Source organism: Panthera tigris, chromosome B4 (assembly GCF_018350195.1).
Source record: "Panthera tigris isolate Pti1 chromosome B4, P.tigris_Pti1_mat1.1, whole genome shotgun sequence".
In the NCBI taxonomy this organism is placed as follows: domain Eukaryota; kingdom Metazoa; phylum Chordata; class Mammalia; order Carnivora; family Felidae; genus Panthera; species Panthera tigris.
This window is the reverse complement of record NC_056666.1, coordinates 135,342,563-135,367,946: the sequence shown is the minus strand read 5'-3', so window position 1 is coordinate 135,367,946 and position 25,384 is coordinate 135,342,563. Positions and strand designations below refer to the sequence as shown.

The following is a 25,384-nucleotide window of genomic DNA, read 5'->3' as shown; positions in this document are numbered from 1 at the left end:
TGAGTGAGATCACAGTGTACATATTCTGGCAATGGAACCAAGAAGACTTTGCTGAAGGACTAGATGTGGCGGGGCGGGGTGGGGGTGGGGGTGAGGCAATGATCTTGCCGAGGGAAGACAAGGTTTCCTGCTTTGAGTGGTGCCATTTACTGACGTTGGCCAGAGTCAGGGAGGTCAGAGGACCAAGGGCTGTGTGGACGGCTGAAGTCAGAGGAGTCTCTGATTCATACCAGTGGAGGGGTCGCAGCTGGGGATAAGTGTGAGAGCACCACCTAGGTCAGAGCCAGAGGGGGAAAAATCACGAGTGGGGCCTGAGAACTGAGTAGTTGGTGGTTTAGGACGAAACTAGGGTTGTATGGCTTCAGAGGAACAGTAAGTGTTTCAGGTAGAAAGGTGATCCACTGGGCTGAATGCTCCTGAGAGGTGGAGGGAGGCAAAGTCGGGGACAGATGAAATATTCATGAAAATTGACCAGGTACCGGGGAGTCATGGAGCTATGCCTCTGGGAAAACTGATCGAGAGTGAATAGTAACTGAGAGACCCGTGTGGACAGATAACTCTGCAGAGAGTTGGGGTAGAAGCTAGAAGATAATTTTTTTTTTTTAAGATGTCAGATACTAGAGCATATTTTATGAGGGAAGGAGGTGGGGGGGGGGAGGGAGGAAGGGAGGGAGGAGGAATGAGACGGCTGGCCTTTATGGGAGAGGCAATGACCTAAGCCCTTTTGCTCTCAGGACCAAACCTCTTGGCCTCAGATCTATTTACGCTCTTAAAAGAATTGAAGACCCCAAAGTGCTTTGGTTTTTGTGAGTTCTATCAATATTTACCACATCAGAAAACAGATACAAATTTTGAATTTTGTTTACCAATTCATTTAAAACAGCAAGAAACCCATTACGTATGAACTTTTTTTAATGAAAAATTATTATGCTTTCCAAAACAAAGTGTGTGAAAAGAGAGGCAGTTTTACATTTTTGCAAATCTCTTTAATGTCTGACTTAAGAGAAGACAGCTGGAATCTCCCATCTCCGTCTGCATTCAATCTGTTGCAGTGTCACACATCGTGTAGCTTCTAGAAAACCCTACTGCACCCCTCAAGAGAAAGTAAGAGTGAAAAGGCGAGTCCCATCTTCGTATTACTATGGGAACAGTTTGGACGATTATGGACTCCCTGAAAGGGTCTCAGGACCACCAGCGGTTCCCAGGGCACATTCTTGAGCACTGGCTGACCTAAGCAATGAAGTCTCTGAGAAGGCCATTGGGGGGTGGGGGTGGGGGTGGGTGGGATTGAGGACATACGTCGAGAGGCTGGAGGAAGAGCAGCCTCTCTTTGGAAGAAGAGCAGAAGAGATGGGCGTCTAAGAGGCTGCGAGACTACAGTGTGCTCCAGTCGTTTGGAGTCGAGGGGACTGGAGGTGAGGCCAGGTGCCGGGGATGGGGAGGGAGGGTGCGGGAGGTCTGAGCGAGAGAAGATGGCAGTGCCCCTCGGTGAGAAGGAAGACCAGCTTCCCCGCGATGTGCAGTCAGGTTGCCCAGCGTGACAGCAGACGATCGCTTCGCCGCCGCCGCCAGAAATGGGTGCAGGGGGCTCCTCAGCAAGGCTGCCCCTCTGGTCCCTTCTCCCCGACAACGGAGAGCAGGGCCTGGCCTGCCTTGGTTCTAACTCCGGTTCTGCCATAGACCAGCTGCGTGTCCCGGGACAGAAGACCCCGCTCTGAGCCTCGGCTTCGTATCTGCAAACCGGAAATAATCAGGGGGACCGTGCAGGTGACACGGCCCCGGGGCGGAGAATGCGGAGGGAGGGGCAAGCTGGTCCCGCCTCCTCGCGGCTCTCGGGCTCCTGGGGGCCCGCAGGGCGCAACCACGCATGCGCGCTGCCTTTGGGCAAGGCCGCAGCACGTGCTTGGGGCCGCGCACCGACGCTCCTCCCTCCGTCGTGACCCAGGCCCCGCGCGGCTACGCTGCGCTCTTCCAGGCACGGGAGTCTGCCTCTCGTGTGGGGCCGGGCTTCTCTCCGGCCACGCGCTTCGAAGCGGTTCCGAGGGACCAGTCCGATCGCCAGCTCGCGCGAAGGCCACGTCGCAGAAACCCTCTCCCCTGACGCAGAAACCCTCGCCCCGGCGCTCCGCGGGTTCCCGCGCCCAGAAGCCTCAGGCTTCCGGCGGAAGTTCCTCCCGCGGGGGCGGAGCACCCGGCAGATCTGGTCACGCCCCTCCACTTACCGGCTTAGCCAATCGGAGCTGCTCTCCTTGTCGGGTGCGCAGACTCATATTCCAATCAACGAGTGTCGCCGTTGCTCGGGCAACAGCGTCCTAGAGCCGGCGAGTGGGCTGGGCTTCTGTGGCCGAGCGGCCTGGGGTCCCCGCGCCCTGCTGTGGCCCCGCGAGGCGGAGAATCGAGAAGGGGGCTCGGGTAAGGCGGCGCGGCCACGGCGTCCGGACCCCGCGCGCGAGCGGAGGGCGAGAGGAGGGCCGGGGCGGGCGGCTCCGAGGGTCCCACAGCCCTGAGACGGCTGCTGCCCGCCTCGGAGACGCCTAGCCTCCCTCCCGCAAACGTGACCTTGGGCTGGTGACTCGCTTACCCCGTTCGGCACGTCTGTCAGCCGCCGTCGCCGGCCCTGGCGCTACGGCGGTGACTAGCGCGGTCCTCTCCCCGTGGGCTGACGTCATATTTGGGGAAGACGGACCACCACGCGGAAGGTAGTGACATCTTCCCCCACGCCGGATGTGTGTGGGTCACACGGGAAGTGTGTGGCACTGCCTTCGGTCACTCCGGCTTACAAAATGTTTCGTGTCCCTATGTCATTTGTGCGCACAGCGCTCTTGAGTGTCATTGCCTGCCCCCTGTAGAGGGCGACTTGGACCCTGTGCCGCGAAGGGGATTGTCCAGACTTCGCACAACTAGGAAGTCGCGGAGCCCGAACTCAAACCCAGCACTTGCCTCATGTTAAAAAACAAACAAACAAAAAAACCCCCAACTCTTTCTAGAACATTCTTTTTTCCCCCTTACACCGCCCACAGTTATCCCTGCCTCCCTCAGGAATTTTGTCCGGAAAGCACTTTGTGAAACGTCCTGTTGCAAAGAGCACGTTTAAGGTCACCGTCTGGGGCGCCCCGATCCTTTCCTTCTCCGTCTCCCGTTTCCTTCCCTCCTAAAAGTCTTTGCCTCGCAGAATGCCTTGCCCGTTAAGAGGACTCTTACTTGTCTTTCAAAAGAGTAATTTAAGGGGCACCTGGGTGGCTCAGTCGGTTGAGCGTCCGACTCCGGCTCAGGTCATGATCTCGCGGTCCGTGAGTTCGAGCCCCGCGTCCGGCTCTGTGCTGACAGCTCAGAGCCTGGAGCCTGTTTCAGATTCTGTGTCTCCCTCTCTCTCTGACCCTCCCCTGTTCATGCTCTGTCTCTCTCTCTGTCTCAAAAATAAATAAACGTTAAAAAAAAAGAGTAATTTAATAATTTAATAATGTTTCTCGAGTCCTGTGTGCCCCTAAATGGGTGGGCTTTCAGAAATGCTGTAGGTAAACTCCACTTTCACACACCGCCGTCCCTTCATCGCTTTCTTTCATCCGTCGTCGTCCATTCAACAAACGTTTACTTGGCTAAGTTGGGGGACGGGGGTGCAGGGTTCGAAAGTGAATCAGGCATGAGCCCGTGGGTTATCTGCCAGCATATCTGCCTCCCGCTCAAGCTCACTGCAATCCCCTTGAGGGCAAGGGTGTTATTTTCGCCGTGCTCTCCCTTTCCTCTCCTTTTGGTGCTTGCAGAAATTGGCCAAGAAATGCTCACTCGAGACTTTAAATTTGCTCCCCTCCCCCCCGCCCTTTTCCAGCCACCCACCGCTTCCCCGAGCGCAGAGATGTCCACAGCGCCCACGCTGTGACCCCGACAAGCCGACGGGCACGCGGAGACAGAACCAGCTGCAGGAAGATGTTTCGAGGTCGGGTGCCCACCCAGCGCGGGACGCCACTGGGAGGCCCCTGGCTGTTGACAAGACAATTGCTTTAAGAAAGCTTCTCTCCAGGTGTGTATGAGAGCGAACGTTTAAGGTCGGTGGTCGCGGGGGGTTACCGGAGGTCCTCCTGGACGCCCGTCGCCTGCCAGGACCGTAAAGTCAGCTGCATAACGTGCATGGGAAAACGTGAGGCAAACTAACGGTTGGTTGGCTGCTTTCTTCCTTTAAATACCAGGAGCGAGCCGGCCTTTCTGTGAAGTATATTTAAATGTAGGCTCATAGAGGTGGGATTCTTGTAATTTTTCCTTTTTTAAAAAAAAAATGTTTTTTAATGTTTGTATTTATTTTTGAGACATAGCGAGAGGGAGCATTGAGCAGGGGAGGGGCAGAGAGAGAGAGAGAGAGGGAGACTCAGAATGCGAGGCAGGCTCCAGGCTCCGAGCTGTCAGCACAGAGCCCGACGCGGGGCTCGAACTCACGAACTGCGAGATCGTGACCTGAGCCGAAGTTGGGCGCTCAACCGACCGAGCCACCCAGGCGCCCATATAATTTTTCAGTATTAATTCACCTTCAACAAGATACTATCCAGGATATGCATGTCGTTGGGAAGGGAAGAAAAGGGATCTGTTTGAGCAAAGTCTGGCATTAGAGACAACATATAAATATGTTATTTTCTCAGGTCTAAAGAGCTTCTTTTCCCACCTTTTTTCTTTTTTTTCTCTTGGTTTTGACCTTTTACTGCTCTCTTTTTTTGTTTGCTTTGTTGCGGGTGCTACTGTTATTATTTTTTCTCTCTCCATTTATTAGCAGTTTTACGCCTTCTTCTTTCTTTTTTTTTTAAAAGTTTATTTATTTTTGAGAGTAGGGAGGGGGCAGAGAGATAGAATCTCAAGCAGGTTCCATGCTGTCAGCGCAGAGCCTGATGCGGGGCTCCATCCCAGGAACCGTGAGATCTTGACCTGAAACGAAATCAAGAGTCAGATGCTTCGCCAACTGAGCCACCCGGGCGTACCTGCACTTTCCTGACTTCTCCTACTACTGGCCCTAAAGTGCTGGTACTCCTGGCTAATACTTATTGAGCACTTACTGTGTTCCAGGCACAGCCTGGGGGCCTCACACCCATTTTTAAATTTAGTTCTTACCCCCTGCTTACAAAAGGGCACGCTTAACTTTTCCCATTTTATGGATAAAGCAATAGGAACTCAGAGAAGTTAAGGGCCTTCCAAGCACATAAATGGTGGAGTGTGCCTTCTACTCCAGGATTGCCTGACAGTAGGACCTGTGTGTTCCTGACCAGTGCTCTAGCCCTCAAATATTTATATACTCCGTAAATCCCCTAAGGCTTTGAGATGATTTGTAAGAATACATGTGATACGGTAAACTAAAAACACGTGAGTCAGGATCATGAAGAATACAAATAGAATAGTAAAGTAACATCTGGAGGAGAGAAAATACTCCGATTGTCCGTACTGGTTAATACAGTTGGGCTGCGGATTTAGTCGTGAACTTCTCGTCGACTCAAGAAAAAAGAGAATTAAAAAAAAAAAGAGAAGTTGAATTCATTTTGGCCAAAGAAAACATTTTCATTCCTCTGGAAAACTAAAGCTTTTCTAACATGTAGGTCTTCGTCGTAAAACCTGGGCAGGGCTCGATTGCGACCGGATGGTTCAGGTGCAGGCCCGGGGTCCTAACCAGCTAGGGAGAGAGTAGGGACTCTCACATGTGAAGGGATATTTGGAATGAAAGTACTCTGAACGGTAACAGTTTCCAGTAACACCTTCCGAATGTCCCCCCGCCCTCCCCCCCCTCCGGGACTTTGTAAACGCTGCTGTCCTGTCCCCTGGGATGGTTCCAGTCTTTGTTTGCTCTAAACAGTTATTCATTGAGCCCCTGCCGTATGCCAGGGCCTGTCTAGGCATCGAGGACCCCGCGGTGATGGTCATGTCACCACCCTGAAACCTTTGGTGCCTCCACCCTGTCACTGTCTACTACTGGGTTTTTTTTCTGGACTGACTTCGGTTTACCCTCCTTTCGTGGTTTTATAAAACCCCGAGAAGACACTCAGCACCTTACGCTGTAACTGTCTACGTCTTCTGCCCTGTGCTGTCTCTGATTCAGATTGCTGTATGTTTCCAAGACCTAAAAATAATAGCAGCTGCCAAATAGGGAACACAACCTACTGTGTGTCAGGTGCTTTAGATACGTTTTCCGTGACGCCTCCACAGCTTGTAGAGCGGCGACATTTGAGCATTGTTGGTTCACCTGCCTTTTAAGAAGCTGGTGAGAGTAACATATCCCCTAGAAAAATCATCTCATAACACTTTCACGTTTAATCTCTGAGGGTTTGAAGAGCTACCAAAGCACACAGGTGGACCGCTTCCCTAGATCCTAGGTTAAGAATACCTGCTTTAAAGGGGCACCTGGGTGGCTCAGGCAGTTAAGTGTCCTACTTTAGCTCAGGTCATGATCTTGCAGTTCATGGGTTCGAGCCCCGCGTCGGACTCTGTGCTGACAGCTCAGAGCCTAGAGCCTGCTTCAAATCCTCTGCCCCTCCCCTGCTCGTTCTCCCCCTCTCTCAAAAATAAAGAAACATTAAAAACTTTGGAGCAAAAAGAATATCTCCTTTCAAGAGATGTGTGACTTCCATTTTTCAGAGGAGGAAACCGGGTCAGGAGGGGGTTAATTAACTTGCAAGTTGGACGGTGGATCGTGGAACGACCTTGACCCTAAGTGCTCTTGACTCTAAACTCTTTGTTTTTCCCATTGCCCAAAAGTATAGACGCTCAGTAAATAACTGAGTGTGTGGAAGGCTAAAAAGGGAACTTTCTAGGGTATGTGTTCCAAAATATAATAAACCATCCATATGATAATCAGATTAGACAAGAAGATTTTTCTCAAGTATTCGGATTTGACTGCCAAAATCTTTTGTGTTGCTTGCAACTTTTTCCAAGTGACAATCTCCTCCTCCCGCCGCCTCTCCTCCCCATGGTACCGGTTCCAACAGTTTTTGCCTCTGATGCCATTTCTGTTTGGCTGTGCACATTTCTTACTCTTGTGTTGAATTATGTTTTCTTCGGGTGCCAAGGCAGATGGATGGCACTTTTGTTATGATTCAGATATAAATAGCATCTGTTAAAAACTGGACATTAATACTTGTCTGGCAAATAAACACACGCATCAGTGAAACCGCCCTCTGGTTGTGTGTGCCAGCGGTCAGGAGTGTATTCGATGGCCCGTCACTTGGTGCTTGTGTGGGCGCATTGGTCTCGTAATGCATGTTAATCTCCACCTCACCGAGTCCTGAAGTCATTCATTAATGCCTCAGAGCTCTCTGTTGAGAGCCCAAGCTGAGGGTGGCGTGGAGCCAGAGGCGACCTACACAGGCCTCATCAGAGCGCCGTGCTCAGACTCAGGGAGGGCCCTGTTCAGCTTTCAGAATCAAGGGTCAAATTAGCTTAGCTTTCTTGCCCTCGCGGTACTAGGCGTCCACCGCGGTCCATCGCGAACGAAGCTCACCGTGTACCAGGCTGCGTGGTAGGCGTCTGGGTGTCAAGCCGGGAGGTTGGCCGATCCCGCCACTGGGGAGGCTCACTAGCCGGCAGGGGCCACAGGTAAGCAGCCAACAGAAGATCCCCGAAGCAGAGGATTAGAGTGAACATAGAGTTAGGGCTAGAGTGATGGCCCGGGAGGCGATAATACTTTATAGTTTTGGTCCCATCTGGCCCCACAGCAAAGGAATGGAATTATGGTGCCTTTGACCTTTGTGTCCTTTTCTTTATGTTTATTTCAAGTTTATTTATGTATTTTGAGAGAGAGACAGAGAGAGATCACGAGTGGGGGAGAGGCAGAGAGAGAGGGAGAGAGAGAATCCTAAGTAGTCTCTGTGCTGCCAGTGCCGAGCCCGACGCGGGGCTCAAGTCCATGAACCGTGAGACCATGACCTGAGCCGAAGTCAAGAGTCTGACACTTAACTGACTGAGCCACCCAGCGCCCCTGTCCTTGAGTAAATAAAACAATTGGTAAAACAAAACTGTGAGACCAGATTCTCCGTAAAAGCACGAGTAGTTTTGTTTAAGGAAGACAGGAAGGAAGGCCTCACGAAGGAGGGGCTGCACCCTCAATCTTGAAAGATGAATCGCAGCGTGCAGGCAGGAGAGGTGGAAGGAAATCCTAGCAAAAGCATGAACCAGAACTCAGAGGTGAGGAACGACACGGCGCGTTCCGAGTGCTGCCTGATGATGCCGCCCGCGTGGAGCGCTGGGATCTGCTGGTCGCGGGGGGCCAGCTTATTAATGATGGGAATGATCCTGTCCCCACAGTTAGGAGTTTGGTTTCAGCTCAGATAACCCTGGAGAAGTAGTGTAGGTTTTTTTTTTTTTTTTTTCTTTTTTAAACTTCATAATTTTAGACTCACAAATCTGTTACAGAATCAGTACGGAGAGTTCCTCTGTGCACCCCGGTGCCCCCCTAACCCGCCGCACCGTGATAACACCTTACCAAGTAGTCGTAGTACAGTGATCAAAATCAGGATAACGCCATTGGGACTGTACTAGTGACTAAACTATGGGTTGTATTCGGGTCTCGCTAGTTTGACGTGTTTTCTCTCGGTACGTAGTTCTATGAGATTCTAACACATGTATAGTTTCACATTGTACATTTTTAAGCCAGAGAGCCACACAACTATATCAGTGCGCTAGAGAGAGAAAGCCTGGCAACAGAGGAGACGGGTTGGAGGGAGAAGGTGGGATCTGGAAGTGATGTGCGGGGCTATTTCTGTAACCCAGATGAGCGAGGATGAATGGAGCAGTGAGGGAGGGATGGAATGGGGCAAGGAAAAGACCGAAGAGTGTTTTGCAAGTAAACTTGACCATCCTCGCCAGCAGCTCAGAAAGAGAGCTGGAGGCCAGAGTCAAAGGCAGGGATTTCTGCCGTAACTTACCAAGGTTCAGGAGTGGAAGCAAATTCATGTGTTCACTCAGTGAATCTGAACAGCCCTGACCGCTAGTCCCTAGACCGGGACCTGAGGCTGTACCGATCACACAAATTAACCCGGCCCTTGCTTTTTTTGGAACTTAAAGTCTACGAGACAAGCATTAACTGAGTACTCATGACAAACTGGGCTAAGGGCTGTGAAGGAGAACAGAGGTCGTGCGTGTGTGTAAGGGGGGTGTGGCCTAGTGTGGGGGTGCCAAGGAAGACTGCATCTGTGGCCTTGGTCTTGGGCAGCAGCGGCCCCTGGGAACTTTCCAGTGAGGTGAATTCTCCGGCCCCACCCTCCCCAGGATCTAGATCTAGGATCAGGATCTGGAGCTGGCGCCCGGCGATCGGTTCCTAACAAGCCCTCCAAGCGGTTCTGACGGTCACTGGAGTTTGAGAACCGCTGATCTTTGGGAGGAGGAGGAGAGCATTAGGCAGACCCTAGTGCGAAGGGCGAGTGGTCTAGGTGGGGGGCTATGGCTCTGAAAACAGAGCTTCCATGCAGGATAGGCCACATCACACAGACGGCCAAAGGCTTCTGTGGCTGAGGCTCGAGGAACTGGGGAGAGGGAGACCAATGGAGGAGCAGGCAAGGGCTGTCCCACGGGGCCTTGAGACGCCATTGAGGGCTTTGGTTTTAATCCTAAGGACAACAGGAGACAGTTGCAGCTCTGTCGTTTTTGTTTCTTTAAGTTTTATTTTAAGAGAGGGAGAGAGAGAGCGAGCGAGCGAGCATGAGCGGGGGAGGGCAGAGAGAGAGAATCCCAAGCAGGCTGTGTACCGTCAGTGCAGAGCCCGATGCCGGGCTTGAGCCCATGAACCGTGAGGTCACGGTCTGATCCGAAACCAAGAGTCGAATGCTTAACCAGCTGAGCCACCCCAGCACCCCGGAAGCAGTTGGGAGTTTTTCCAGCAAGGAGGAAACACGAGGATGTCGGCACTTTAAAATGTTTATTCTGGCTGCTGTGAGGAAACTAGAGGGTGTGTGATTGTGGTGCGTGTGGGGCGCGTGTGTGATCTGGACACAGGCAGGTTAGCGATGCGCCTACAGGGCTGACATAGCTCCCCCCGGGAAGCCTACAGTTTGGTATGAATTCACGCGGAGGACCTGCCTGAGGCTCTTGACACGATTCTCCAGTAACCTGCAAAATCAGCTGATGATTTTACGGGCCCACAGGCTCCACTCTTGTGGCTCGATAAGCTAAACGAGAAAATCTGCCTGCCAATCTGCGCTAACTCCTTGCTCTCGAATTTTTCAGAATCCACAGTTTCCGAAGTAGTTAATTTCGAAGGAAATGAGACGAAATAGCCCCCAGACGAATGTTGCCACGGTCAACAGCACCAAGTCCTGCGGTACCAAGGCCAGGTGAGACGCTGCTCGGGCGTGTGGCTCAAGTTCACAGTACCGTGCCGGGCGTAAGGCCTCGAGAGAAGGGTGCTTTACTGGCTGTTAATGATACCGTTATCAGTCCCGTCTGGTTGGGGCCAGTCATTCATGCAGCAGGCACATACCAAATGCTGACTTTTGTGCCGAAATTGTCTAGGGACTCGCATATTTGTCATATCAGCAAGTATCAGCTTATTCATTTTATTTAAAAAAAAAAATTTTAATGTTTATTTATTTTTGAGAGACAGAGACAGAGCATGAGCAGGCAAGGGGCAGAGAGAGAGGGAGACGCAGAATCGGAAGCAGGCTCCGGGCTCTGAGCTGTCAAAACGGAGCCCGACACGGGGCTCGAACTCACAAACCACAAGATCGTGACCTGAGCCCAAGTCGGATGCTCAACCGACCGAGCCACCGGGCGCCCCTCAGCTTATGCGTTTTAAAGCCGAAGGCCGTTAATTTGGTGCTCAACACGACTACAAATATTTGACGAGTCTGAGGCCATCGGAAAACCATGGAGCACCATGGAGCCTGCCTTGCCACGGGGGCCGTGGGTGCAGGTTTGCTGGTGGCCACGCGCTCGGTTTCCCCCATAGGTGGCGGCAGAAGCAAAACTTTCCCTTGCCGAGAGCTCAAGCGGGAAACCAGCGCGGCGGGCCTTTGCCAGCATCTGAGGACTTGCTTGGGCCCGGCAGCACTATAAAAATAGGATATGTTAACCGCTCCTTCTCTGCTCCCGGGAGCTGGAGGAGAGAGCGTACTAGTTTCCAGCTCGTGCATTCGAAAAGGCTGCCAGCGAAACAGGTTTTGAGCTGGGAACAGCTGTTTGACAGCCAGCGAACGGGCAGGTCTTCTGACACAACTTGGCTGTGGCCTGTTGCCGTAGCTGTGTCGTCGCGTAAGGTGTTGGGGAGTCTGAGAACGGTCATTAGGTGAGAGTGGATTTCTGAGCCACCGTCTGAAATGAGATTTTGGGGCTCGCGATCGAGAAAGCACATTACAAACAAAATGGTGTAAGCTTTTTCTTTAGATCTGTGTTCGGGAGCAGCAAGGCATTCGTGCTGATAGAAGTAGCCACACAACCACAGCACTCGGTTCAGTTAAACTCAACATGCGTTGTTTTTCGGACACCGGAATCGGACGTGGCCCCTGCTGTCATGAAGTTAAGAGCCTAGCAGGGAAGGGAGACGCGGAACAGTCATAAGGGTCTTGGGGGTTAATTGAGACCTTTTTGACCCTGGTCACCAGTGCTCGGGGAAGGGCCCAGAGTGAGAAATCATGGGTGATACTGAAACTGCTGTGTTGGGTGGTGGGAAAGAGGGTGACGACCCTAAACGGGACCCAGAAGTGGGAAGAGGTGCGTGTGTGTGCGTGCATGCGTGTGAGTGTGCAAGTGTGTGCGTGTCAGTATGTGTTGGGAGGAGAGTGCCGTTGAATGACAGGGCTGTGAAAATCCTTCACTCATTAATTTGAGAAACACTTCTGGAACCACAGTCATGTGTTGGGTACTCCGGGGCTGGGAGTTCAGTGGTGTAGAAGTTCTGTTTTATTTCATGGAGCCTATAACGGAGGTTGTCATTTCTCAAATGCAAGCGTGACTCCCGGCCGCGGTGAGTGCGGCGCAGGGGAAGGACGGGCTTTGATGAGAGGGTGTGGAGGACGATGCCGACGGGGTAATCAGGGAAACCCCTCCCAGGAGGTGACAGTCACACCCATATCTGCGGGTGACAGGAGTTGGCTGGGTGGGGAGAGGGACCCCCAGGCCATGGGAGGCCAGGAGGGGTGAGGGAGGGGGCCGGAGCTAGGTCACGGGCTGCCTGGGGGGGCCCTGGTAGGCATGTTCTTTCTAACAGGCTGCGAGACATTTGTTAAAGAACATTTAAAATAAAAAAGATCACTGATTCCCTCCCTCCCCCCCACATGCCAACATAGCTATTTTTGTCACATCTTATAGACTCTATCCACATGTGAAAACACATTTTTCATTCATTTTTTTTTAATTTGTTTATTTTGGAGACAGAGAGAGCACACACATGCGTGCAGGGGAGGGGCAGAGAGAGAGGAAAGAGAGACTCTCAAGCAGGCTCTGCACTGTCAGTGCAGAGTTCGACGCGGGGCTGGATCCCATGAACCATGAGATCGTGGCCTGAGCGGAAATGAGAGTCGGACGCTCAACCGGCTGAGCCCCCCCCCCCCCGGGCGCCCTTGTGAAAACACGTTTTTATATCATTGTGTTCATAGTACTTTTTCTCTTCACATTGTTCTAAACACGTTTTTATGTTTCGACATACTTATAATCGTTATTTATGCTACTGCATTAAAGCATGTTAACGTTGAGAGGTTTGTGTTATATTTTGAGTTTGATTTCTGAGTTTGTGTGGATGTGTCTTGTAGTGTGGGTGGGGGTAGGCTTGGAATTCATGCTGTAAGGGGAGGTATTGGTTAAAATGAGGTTTGGGAAGGGGCGCCTGGGTGGCTCATTTGGTTAAGCATCCGACTTGGGCTCAGGTCATGATCTCACGGTCTGTGAGTTCGAGCCCCGCGTCGGGCTCTGCGGTAACAGCTCAGAGCCTGGAGCCTGCTTTGAATTCTGTGTCTCCCTCTCTCTCTGGCCCTTCCCATCTCGAGCTCTGTCTCTCTCTCTCTCAAAAATAAACATTAAAAAAAAATGAGATTTGGGAGGAAGGTGAGAGCCTGTATGGGGTTCTGGGGAGAGCATGAGCAGGGGGGACCCTTGGTGGAGGAAGCCCGTGGCTCAGACATGTGGAGCCACAGGCCCTGGAGGCAGGTCACTTAATAACCACGGATTCTTTCTGCTAAATTGAATTCGGTTGACTGGCTAAATTGTTTTTTACGATACCCTATCATTTGGAATATATTTGTAAATCAGCTTGCATTCTTGTAATCCCTGTGTTTAGAACAGTAGACAAGGGGTTGCCAGCTGAGTCTACGAGAGTGAGGGGGGTGTGAGGCTGGGATGGAGGAGGCAGCACAAGCCCCGGAATCCTAATACTCGATTAGATTATTATGTAGACGACTCACTTTTAATTTTCCACATGTTCTTTTAAAGTAGGTTGCAGAATTGTGGGGCACTTTGGGCAATGCAAGGTACCCCTTCTTGAGTATTGACAGATTTTCTCATCTGTGCGTTTCTATGAGAAGACACACAAATCACTCATGCACGAATGCAAGTGCATACACACACACACACACACACACACACACACACACACACACAGCCCCGGCTCAAGTGGGCAAAAAGCCTAACGTTAAATTCGGGAGAGTTCAAGTCTTGGCCTCATGAGCCAATTTGGCTTTTCTCTCTGGATTCACCGACCGCCAGCAAAATAGGTGCTCAGTTATTGCTAGGCGGATCTACATGGAATCGCCTCGGTGTAATGTTTGTGGTCTTTTACTTCATTCTGATATTAAGCAGGGAACTTTACGGAGCCCCCTTCAAAAACTATAGACTCATAAATCGGCTTCAGGGTCTTCTGACCCAACGGTTTCAGCTTGTTAACGCACACATGGCTGGGTCAGCCCCAACCCCCGAGTTTCCGATTGGTTGGTCTGGGTGGGGCCTGATAAAATGCCTCTCTGAAAAGGTTCTAGGTGATGCTGATGTTGTTGGTTCAGGGGCCACATTTTGAGAACTACTCGTTTAAAGCTACCTATCTGCCTGTGTGTCTGCTTCAACAGCCTTTTAAAAATTTTTTTAAATTTATTTTGAGAGAGAGAGAGGGCATGCATGTACATGAGCAGGGGAGGAGCAGAGAGAGAGGGAGAGAGACAATTCAAGCAGGTTCTGCGCTGTTACTGCAGAGCCCGATGTGGGGCTCGATCCCATGAACCACGAGATCATGACCTGAGCTGAAATCAAGAGTTGGGCGCTCAACCGACTGGCCACCCCGGCGCCCATGCAACAGCCTTTTAAAACCATGGCATTTCTGCATAAGGAATCTACAAATGAACTAGCTTTCCCCCCACCTTGACGTGAACTGACAGTGGCATCTCTTGGGAAAGGTCTTTAATCTAACCCCAGAGCAAGAGTGATTCAGTGCACATCCTGAGCAACTCGAGGACAGGAAGTTGCTAAGTTTCTACATGCCGCCTCAGTGCTATTGCACTTGCTGTGGGTAGGCCCGCTCCTGTGCTTGAAAAAATGCCGCGTTTTCCTAAAATCCTGAGTTAGATGGTGAGCGGTTGGAGGTTGGGCTGTTCATACTTCCCCTTCCGTCCCTCCACCCTCACCCACGTGCGGCCTGCAGCATTTGCTCAAGAATGAATCGCCGAGGGGGTAGTTGCTTGGAAAATGCTGATACCGCGAATGTTCATGTTGAACACCAGACAGGCTCCATGGTCACAGCTACCTGGGTCTGGCTCTTTGGAATATCCGTATAGTAAGTGACGTCTCTCTGGCTTTTATGATCCTGCAATTGGTAGAAACTGGAACCAGAGAAGACCCAACAGGTCACAGACCATTCTCCTGTGGGAAGAGGATTATTCCCTGCGGTGTGCTCAGTGGCATTAGGAAGAATTACTTTTCATATGATTATTATTTTTTTTTTCCTGCTGTCTTCAACTAAGTGTTTCTTGAATCGCTTTGTATTCAAGTAATAAAATGCACAACAGGCAGTACATTTCTGGGTGATTATCTCACTCCTCAGGTGGTGTAATACGGCACGAGGCCAAGGCCCTGGCATGCCTTATTGTTATTAGGAAGGGAATTTATGGATAAAATAAAGCGAGCGGTTAGTTGCATCAGCAGTAACCACAACAAGGAATGCAATTATGGCAGGTCCTCCTCACGTGTGTGCAGAGCAGGGTGAGGCGGGGCGGGCGGCGGGGGGGTGCGGTGAGTGCTCCCTAACCAGCCATACAGCTCGGGTAACCAGAGATTTGTCCCCTCCTGCAAGGAGCTTGTTAGGAATTGGGTAGAAAACAACAGGAAGGCCTTGGCCACAGACAGCCGTACGAACTTGGTACCTGGGATGAGCTCTCCCCCGGACCCGCTCTGGGCTTAGCACCTGCGTCGTCCTGGACACCTTGCTGGCCTATCCTGAGTGTCGGCGTCCCCACTGATGAAATGGGGAGTGCAGCCAGTGGTTGGGCATGAGGAGGGTTCAGTGGTGGGTTTTCATGAATCTTAAGCACGTTTCCTGGCTCAGAGTAAGCCCCCAATAAATGCTAATTGAATTAGAATGTTTTTCCTTCTTTTTAAAAATTAAAAAAAAAAATTTAATTCCAAGTTAGTTAACACACAGTGTACCAATAATTTCAGGAACAGAATGTAGTGATTCATCACTTACGTATAACGCCCAGTGCTCATCCCAGCAGGTGCCCTCCTTAATGCTCCTCACCCTTTTAGCCTTTCCCCCTACCCAACACCCCGCCAGCAACCTTCAGTTTGTTCTGTGTATTTAAGAATCTCTTATGGTTTGTCTTCCTCTCTGTTCTTGCATTATTTTTGCTTCCCTTCCCTTATGTTCATCTGTCTTGTATCTTAAATTCCCCATATGAGTGAAGCCATGTATTTGTCTTTCTCTGACTGACTTATTTCACTTAGCATAGTACACTCTAGTTCCATCCACGTTGTTGCAAATGGCCAGGTTTCATTCTTTTTGATCGCCAAGTGATAGTCCCTTGTATGTATAGGTATATACACATATAAATATGTATGTGTATCTCATCTTCTCTATCCATTCATCGGTTGATGGACATTTGGGCTCTTTCCATACTTCAGCTCTTGTCGACAGCGCTGCTATAAACGTTGGGGTGCTTGTGCCCCCTTTGAATCAGCACTCCTGTATCCGTTGGATAATGACCTAGTCGTGTACAATTGCGGAGTCATGGGGAGTTCTATTTTGAATTTTGTGAGGAAACTCCATACCATTTTCCAGAGTGACTGGACCAGTTTGCATTCCCACCAGCAGTGCAAAAGGGTTCCTCTTTCTCCGCATCCTCGCCAACATCTGTTGTTGCCTGAGTTGTTAGTTTTAGCCATTCTGACAGGTGTTGAAGTCTGAAATTGTGATGCCTCCATCTTTGGTTTTCTTTTTCAGGATGGCTTTGGCTGTTCAGGGTCTCTTCTGGTTGCATACAAATTTTAGGATTGTTTGTTCTAGCTTTGTAAAGAATGCTCGTGTTATTTTGATATAGATTGCATTGGATATGTAGATTTCTTTGGGTAGTATTAACATATTAATAATATTTGTTCCTCCCATCCATGAGCATGGAATATTTTTCTGTTTTTTTGCGTCTTCTTCAATTTCTTTCATAAGCTTTCTATAGTTTTCTGTGTACAGAGTTTTCACCTCTTTGGTTAGGTTTATTCCTAGGTATTTTATGGTTTTTGATACGTTGTAAATGGGATTGATTCCTTGATTTCTCTTTCTTCTGCTTTATTATTGGTGTATAGAAATGCAGCTGATTTCTGAACATTGATTTTATATCCCGCAACTTTGCTGAATTCATGAATCAGTTCTGGCAGTATTTTGATGGAGTCTTTGGGTTTTCCACATAGAATATGTTGTCTGCAAAGAGTGAAAGTCTGACTTCCTCCTTGTCAATTTGGATGCCTTTTATTTCTTCGTGTTGTTTGATTGTTGAGGCTAGGACTTCCAACACTATGTTGAATAACTGTGGCGAGAGTGGACATCTTTGTCGTGTTCCTGACCTTAGGGGGAACGCTGTCTGTTTTTCCCCATTGAGAATGATATTAGTGGTGAGTCTTTTGTATACGGCCCTTATGATCTCGAGGTGTGATCCTTATATCCCTTTTTTCTTGAGGGTTTGTTTTTTTCAAGAAAGGTTGCTGTATTTTATCAAATGCTTTTTCAGCATCTATTGAGAGGATCATGTGGTTCTTACCCTTTCTTTTGTTAATATGATGTATCACATTGATTGATTTGTGGATTTTGAACTAGGCCTGCATCCCAGGAATAAATCCCACTTGATTGTGGTGAATAATTCTTTTAATGTATTCTTGGATCCAGTTTGCTAGTATCTTGCTGGGAATTTTTGCATCCATGTTCCTCAGGGAAATCGGTCTGTAGTTCTCTTGTTTAGTAGAGTCTTTATCTGATTTTGGAATCCAGGTAATGCTGGCCTTGTAGAATGAGTTTGGAGGTTTTCCTTCCAGTTCTATTTTTTGGAACAGCTTCAAAAGAATAAGTGTTAACTCTTCTTTAAATGTTTGGTAGAATTCCCCTGGAAAGCCATCTGGCCCTGGACTTTTGTTTGTTGGGAAGTTTTTGATTACTGATTCAATTTCTTTACTGGTTATGGGGCTGTTCAAATTTTCTCTTTCTTCCTGTTTCAGCTTTGGTAGTTTATATGTTTCTAGGAATTTGTCCATTTCGTCCAGATTACCTAATTTGTTGGCATATAGTTGCTCATAATATTCTCTTATTATTATGTGTATTTCTGCAGTGGTGGTTGTGATCTCTCCTCTTTCATTTGTGATTTTATTTATATGGGTCCTTTCAATTTTCTTTTTGATCAATCTGGCTAGAGGTTTATCAATTTTGTTAATTCTTTCAAAGAACCAGTTCCTGGTTTCATTGATCTCTTCTACTGTTTTTTTGATTTCAATATCACCGATTTCTGCTCTAATCTTTATTATTTCCCTTCTTCTGCTGGTTTTGGGCTTTATTTGCTGTTTTTTTTCCCCCAGCTCTTTTAGGTGTAAGGTTAGGTTGTGTATTTGAGACCTTTCTTCCTTCTTTAGGAAGTCCTGGTATGCTATATGCTTCCCTCTTATGACCACCTTCACTGCATCCCAGAGGCTTGGGCTGTTGTGTTTTCATTTTCATTGGCTTCCATGTACTTTTTAATTTCCTCTTTAATTTCTTGGTTAACCCGTTCATTCTTTAGCAGGATGTTCTTTAATCTCCAATGATTCATGGTCTTTCCAGATTTTTTTTCTTGTGATTGATTTCGAGTTTCGTAGCATTGTGGTCTGAAAATATGCAAGGTATGGTCTCGATCTTTTTGTATCTGTTGAGGGCTGATTTGTGATCCAGTATGTGATCTCGTCTGGAGAATGTTCCATGTGCACTTGAGAAGAATGTGTATTCTGCTGCTTTAGGATGAAACATTCTGAATGTATCTGTTGAGTCCATCTGGTCTGGTTGTCATTCAGAGCCATTGTTTCCTTGTTGAGTTTCTGCTTAGATGATCTGTCCACTGTTGTAAATGGGGTGTTGAAGTCCCCTACTATTATGTCATTATTATCAATGAGTTTCTTTATGTTTGTGATTAATTGATTTATGTATTTGGGTGCTTTCACATTGGGGCATAAGTATTTACAATGGTTAGATATTATTGTTCGATAGACCCTTTAATTATGATATAATGCCCTTCTTCAGTCTTTATTTTAAAATCTAGTTTGTCTGATATAAATATGACTACTCCACCTTTCTTTTGATGACCATTAGCATGATAGATGGTTCTCCATCCCCTTACTTTCAACCTGCAGGTGTCTTTAGGTCTAAAATGAGTCTCTTGTAAGCAGCATGTAGATCGGTCTTATTTTCTTATCCGTTCTGATACCCTGTGTCTTTTGATTGGAGTGTTTAGTCCATTGACATTTAGGGTGAAAGATACAAATTTAGCGCCATTGTGTTGCCTGTTGAGTTCGTGTTTCTGATGATGTTCTCTGGTCCTTTCTAGTCTTTATTGCTTTTGGTCTGTTTTGTTTTGTTTTGTCTTTTCTCCAAAGTGTCCCCCTTAAAATTTCTTGCAGGGCAGGTTTAGTGGTCACGAATTCATTTAGTTTTTGTTTGTCTGGGAAACTCTTTATCTCTCCTTCTATTTTTAATGACAGCCTTGCTGGATAAAGAATTCTTGGCTGCGTATTTTTCCAATTCAGCTCCTTGAATATATCCTGCTACTCCTTTCTGGCCTGCCAAGTTTCTGTGGCTAGGTCTGCTGTGAATCTGATCTATCCTCCCTTATAGGTTAAGGACTTTTTTCCCCTTGCTGTTTTCATAATTCTTTCCTTGTCTGTGTATCTTGAGAATTAGACTGTGATTTGCCTTGGTGATGGTCAGTTTTTGTTGAATCCAATGGGAGTTCTCTGTGCTTCTTGGATTTTAATGTCTGTTTCCTTCACCAGACTAGGAAAGTTTTCCACTATAATTTGCTCACATAAACCTTCTGTCTCTTTTTCTCTCTCTTCATTTTCTGGGACTCCTATGATTTGGATGTTATTCATTTTTTTTAAAATTTTTTTTAACGTTTTTATTTATTTTTGAGACAGAGAGAGACAGAGCATGAACGGGGGAGGGGCAGAGAGAGAAGGAGACACAGAATCGGAAGCAGGCTCCAGGCTCTGAGCCATCAGCCCAGAGCCTGACGCGGGGCTCGAACTCACGGACCGTGAGATCGTGACCTGAGCCGAAGTCAGATGCTTAACCGACTGAGCCACCCAGGCGCCCCTAATGTTATTCATTTTTAATAAGTCACTGAGTTCTCTAAGTCTTGTATCATGATCTTTTGCCTTTGTTTCCCACTTTTTTTCTGCTTCATTATTCTGCATTTCGGGGACAAGACAAGCTCAGGGTCTCCGTGCTGTGCTGCCATATTCTGAAACCTTTTTTTTTTCCTTCTTAAAATTCTTCATGAACTTGAGTTTCTGGTCTCTTCACTTCCTTAGTTTTGTGCAATTATTTCAGAGACACCAAGAATTCCCATCATTCTTGGGGCCCCTTTCTGGACAATATGTGCACGTGATGCCCCTTGCTGTATAGCACTTGCTTTTCAAAACTTTGACCCCAATTAAATCCAGCTCTCCACTTCCCTGGGTCTGGTTCTTGAGTTCATGTCCATGGACCTTGGATGGGCTATTACAACTCCTTGCCCGTCATTCTTCATCTCCCACCTCACGCCCCCTTGCCATCTCTTCTGGACCACTTTTTACTTTTTGTCCTCTCTTTTGAATCCTGGATGCCTATCCCATCCTCACTTGATGCTGATGGCCCAATTTCCCATTTCACAGAAGACATAGACACGAGCTGGAGGGAAGCAACATGCACTCTCCTCACCACATCTGTGTCTACTGTCTTCTCCTTCGTCACAAGTGATGAACTGAGTGTGCTCCTAAGAAGGCTCATCCATGGGATGAGATCCTGCCTCCACTGGTGAACCCATGGGAACTGGTCACCCCTTCTTTCAGTCCTGCTTCATTATTCTTTGCCTTGCCACTGGATCACTACCAGAAGTCTTTATAGCTGCTTCCAGTTCTCCTGTCTTAAAGACATTTCTTCTTTGACCTTCATACCTCCTTCAGTTACCACACTGTTTCTCTGCTTTAAAGCAGAGATTCTTTTACTCTGAGTTTATGTGTACCTTGCTTAGGCTCCCCCTCTAACTTCCCAGTTCCACCAGCATGGTACCTCTTGGATTGATCAGTACTGTCGCATGGCTTGATCCAAAGGGCAATTTTTGGTCATCTTCAATGATGATCACTGTAGCATTTGACATGTACCATGACTCCCTCCTTGTTCCTCACTCAATTTCCAGGACACTTCAGTCTCCTGGTTTTTCTCATTTCTCATTGGCTGCTCTTTTTCATCTTTTGCTGGTTCCTCCTCACCTTCTTGAACTCTGAATGTTGGAATACCCCAAAGCTCAGCTCTGACATGTTTTCTCTTTTTACACGTGCTTTCATGGTGGGCTGATCTGACATCATGCCTTATTTCCATTATATGCTGACAGTCCTCACACTTGTATCTCCAGTCCCAGACTCTTCCCCAGACTCAAGCTCAAATATCCAACTGCCTATTCAGTATCTCCCCTGGGAGACGGAACAGGTATCTCCAACTCATCATGTGCAGAATGAAACTTTTGATCTTCCCCTCAAAAGCTGTCCTGCCTGTAATCTTTCCCATCTCAGTTAATGGCCACTTCTTTCAGCCTTTGTCTTGCATGCCAAATCAAATCTATAAGATAATACAATTGACCTTGCCTTCAGAATATATTTAGAATATGACCATTTCTCAACACTTTTACGAAAACGACCCTGGTCCAGGCCACCATCTTTTCTTGCATGCATTATTTCAGTAGACTTATAATTGATCCCCCTGTTTCCTCCCCCCCTCTGTAAGTCTGTTCTTGAAATGTAGTCAGAGGGATCCTTTAAATGCAAAGCCCAGATCATAACCCTGTACATATTTCTCTTCTCTGTGTATAGCCCTCAAGTGGCTTCACATATCACTCATGGAGAGAGCCCAGCCATCACAGAAGCCTATGTGGTTTTCCTCTGTCTGACCTCCTGTTGTCTCTTTGTCCTCCCAATGGCATTGTTCTCTTCCTGGTTCCTGTCAGATCAGTGTTACCTAGTCCCCCGCACCCCCCCGCTCCATTTGTCTTCACAGTACTTAACCACTTGTATCATTCACTTATTTATTGTTTGTCTTCCAGGACTAGAATATAAGGCCCACGATGTCCATGATTGTGTTTTGTTCATTGAACCCCAGACTTCTAGAAGGAAGCTCATTAAATATATTTTGGCTGTATGAACACATACCAAACCATGTTCTTCTGTAAATTTACCCATGCTATGATTCTAGGTTTCAGTTGAATTTAACTAGTTGAATAAAGATGTACGTGGGACTCTGCTGTCAGCCTCACATGGCTTCAAGCCCTGGTATTGTCCTGGCTCACAGGGACCTGTGTAAATAAGGCAGGTCTAGACCAATACCATGCTAGGAAGTCAGGGGCTGCCCAAAGAGTGGTAAACCAGAGCACCAGCCAGTGTGTATTTCTTTGACATTAAAAAAAATTCTGATTCATTTCTTCAATCCTGTAAACTTGAGATTCTTAAAATCTAGGGCTTTAGATGTATTGTCTAGTCTGGTTCTTCATTCTCAAATAGTGCCACACACATATATCTATTTTTGAATATTAAATAATTGTGCACTTGCATTTAAAGGTGAAGTCTAATAGAGAAAACTTCCTCCCTCCCCTTCCCTTTGAAGGTTTGCTAAGTTAGGAGCCTCAGACAAGTGATGTTATAAAACTTACTTGTGCCACTAGAGCTGGATGCCTTTTATTTCCTTTTTTTACCTAATTGCTCTGGCTGGGACCTTCAGTACAATGTTGAATAGAAGTGGTGAGAGCAGACATCCTTGCCTTGTTCCTGATTTTAGGGGGAAGGCTTTCAAGTTTTGTTCTTTTACCATTCTATACTATGGTAGCTGTTGGTTTTTTACTCATGCCCTTTGTTGGGTCAAGGAAGTTCCCTTCTATTCCTAGCTTGTTGAGTGTGTTTATCAAGAAAAGGCATAAGATTTTGTGAAATGCTTTTTCTGCATCTATTGAGGTGATAATTTTTTTTTAAATTGTATTAATGTGGTGTATACAGTGACTGCTTTCTATATGTTCAATCACCCTTGAGTGCCTGGGATAATCTCACCTGTTCATGACATCTAATTCTTTTTTAATGTCACTGTATTTTGTTGAAGATTTTTCCTATATTCCTAAGGAATATTGGTCTTTAGCTTTGTTTTCTTATGCCTCTATCTGGATTTGGTAATGCTAGCCTCACAGAATTGTGTTGGGAAGTGTTCCCTCTTATCTGTTTTTTTTTTTTTCTGTTTGTTTGTTTTGGAAGAGTTTGTGAGGGATTAATTGGTTTTAATTATTCTTTAAATGTTTGCTAGAACATACCAGTGAACCCATTTGGTCCTGGGCTTTTTTTTTTTTTTTTTTTGCAGGAAGTTTTTGATTTCTCATTTAATTTCTTTTCTTGGTATAGGTCTACTCAGATTTTCTATTTCTTCTTCAGTCAGTTTCAGTAGCTTGTGTCTTTCTATTTTGTGTAGATTAGCTAATTCATTGGCATACAATTGTTCTAGCATTCCCTTATCCTTTTTGTTTTTATCCTTATCATTTTTTCTTAGAAAATCTAGCCAGAAATGTGTCAATTTTGCTAATCTTTTCAAAGAACTAACTCTGTTTGTTCTCTCTTTTCAATTTCATTTATTTCTGCTCTAATCTTTATTATTTCCTTTATTCTGTTTATTTGGGCTTAGTTTACTCTTATTTTTCTAGTTTCTTAAAGAACAAGATTAAGTTATTGATTTGAGGTTTTTTTCTTTTAAAAAATAATGCAGGCATTTACAGCTGTCAATTCCCCTCTTAAGCACTACATCCCATAATTTTTGGCATGTGTGCCTTCATTTTCATCCATCCAAAAGTATTTGCTAATTTCAATTGTGTTTTTTTTTCCCCTTTGATCCGTTGGGGTTATTTAAGAGTGTGTTACTTAGTTTTGACATATCTGTGAATTACTCAATTTCTTTCTGTTATGGATTTCTAATTTCATTCCAGTGTAGTTAGAGAACATCCTTTGATTATTCGTATATTTAAAAATTTTTCAAGACTTGTTTTATGTGCTAACATATGATTGAATAATGTTCCATGTGCACTTGAGAAGAGTGTATATTCTACCATTGTTGGGTGGAGTGTTCTTTACATGCCCGTTAGGTCTAATTGGTTTATAGTGTTGTTCAAGTCCTCTATTGTTGATTTGTACAGATGTTCTATCCACTATTAAAAGTGGCCGTTGAAGTCTTCAGCTATTATTGTTCAGATGTCAGTTTCTCCTTTCAGTTTTATCAGTTTTTGCTTCATGTATATTGGGGCTCTATTATTGGGTGCATATGTGTTTATGTTACCTTAATTTATGCTTTTTCTAATGCTCCTCTTTTTTATGTAACTTTAAGTTTCTGACTTGTATAATTCTTCCTTCTTTCTGAAGAATTTAACCTTTTTTTTTAAAAGCAGGCTTGCTGGTGACTTATCCTCAGTTTTTGTTTGTGTAAGAAAGTATTATTTGCCTTTAACTTTTGAAGGATAATTTTTCTGGATACAGAATTCTAGGTTGGTAGGTTTTTTTCCCTTTCTACACTAAACGTTTCACCTCACTGTTTCCTAGCTTGCATGGTTTCTAAAGGTATGTATGTATGAGTCTTTCTTTTTTCTTTCTTTCTTTCTTTCTTTCTTTCTTTCTTTCTTTCTTCCTTTCTTTCTTCATGTTTCATAATTTTTTTATTGAAAACTAGACATTTTAAATAATGTGGCAGTTTTTGAAAACATATTCTTTCCACTTGTTAAATTTTTGTTTTTGTTTAGTGACTCCTCTCCTCTCCTCTCCTCTCCTCTCCTCTCCTCTCCTCTCCTCTCCTCTCCTCTCCTCTCCTCTTCTCTTGTAAGCTTCACACTCAGCACAGAGCCCAGTGCAGAGCTTGAACTCAAGCCAGGAGATCAAGACCTAGCTGAAATCAACAGCAACCCACTGAGCCACCCAGGAGCCCCTGTATAGTGACTTTTCTAAACTGACTTTGTAAAGTCTGTATTTTTTGTCACATATGACCATTGAAGTGTCTTATTGGTTAGTTTAGTGATCAGCTCATGATTGGACAGAGATTTCCTTAAATGCCTGCAAATAATAGTCTTCCAGTCTTTGCTGAGGGGCTCTTTGTGTGTATTTGAGTGTTCCTTTAATACTCTGATGGGCAGTTTAGAGACCTACCTTAGGCTTCATTTCCTGCTTGTGCAGAGCCCCAAGGTCAGCCCCAAGGTAAGAGTTTAGGGCCTGCTCCATTCTTTCCTGAGCAAGCACACAGCCCTGGGCTTGCTCACAGCTCTATATGTGTGAGTGGCTTTCTAGACTCCCAAGATTATGTGGGAGCTTCCCTGTGGACATCTCATTCCCTAGATTTCCCTTTAAGGTTTTTTTGTTAGTCTATTATTTGCTCCATCTCTTATCTGATCCTTTAGGCAGCTAGAAGCCTAGACAACAGTTGCCTCTGATTTTTTTTCAGCAAATGCCTTTTGACAATTTCTTGTAATGGTGCTCGAAGGAGCACCAACCCCATTCTCCCCTTTCCAGCGATTGGCAGACTGCCGGATTTTCACTGAAATTGCAGGCTGTTGGTTTCAAGGCTACTGCCTATTTGGGGGCAGGGGTGGACAGGAGCAGGGGAAGTTGAAGTGCCACAAAACATGGTGTTCATACTGAGATTCTGCCAGTGTTTATGAATAAGGGCTCCCTAGACTTCTGCAAA

At 46.6% G+C, this 25,384-nt stretch overlaps 1 protein-coding gene and 1 long non-coding RNA gene across 7 annotated transcripts in view; one reads left to right on the top strand and one right to left on the bottom strand.

Annotated features, from left to right (window-relative positions):
• Positions 1–907: 907 nt before the first annotated feature.
• Positions 908–2,668, bottom strand: LOC122240489. The gene is made up of 3 exons (XR_006220287.1): positions 2,582–2,668; positions 2,223–2,372; positions 908–1,733 (listed from the first exon to the last, which is right to left on the bottom strand). It is a non-coding gene; the product is annotated as an uncharacterized LOC122240489 (long non-coding RNA).
• The window catches only part of EFCAB6 (EF-hand calcium binding domain 6), a 243,243-nt gene continuing 220,176 nt past the window's right edge, over positions 2,318–25,384 (top strand). For 3 of the 6 annotated variants that reach the window (XM_042993475.1, XM_042993474.1, XM_042993471.1), the window contains exons 1-3: positions 2,318–2,412; positions 3,827–4,018; positions 10,186–10,292. In XM_042993475.1, the coding sequence (XP_042849409.1) occupies positions 10,247–10,292 (46 nt within the window). In that variant the 5' untranslated portion in view covers positions 2,318–2,412; positions 3,827–4,018; positions 10,186–10,246. Of the gene's footprint in view, positions 2,413–2,612; positions 2,700–3,826; positions 4,019–10,185; positions 10,293–25,384 lie in introns of those variants that run through there. The other 3 variants (XM_042993472.1, XM_042993473.1, XM_042993477.1) reach the window with 3 other exon arrangements.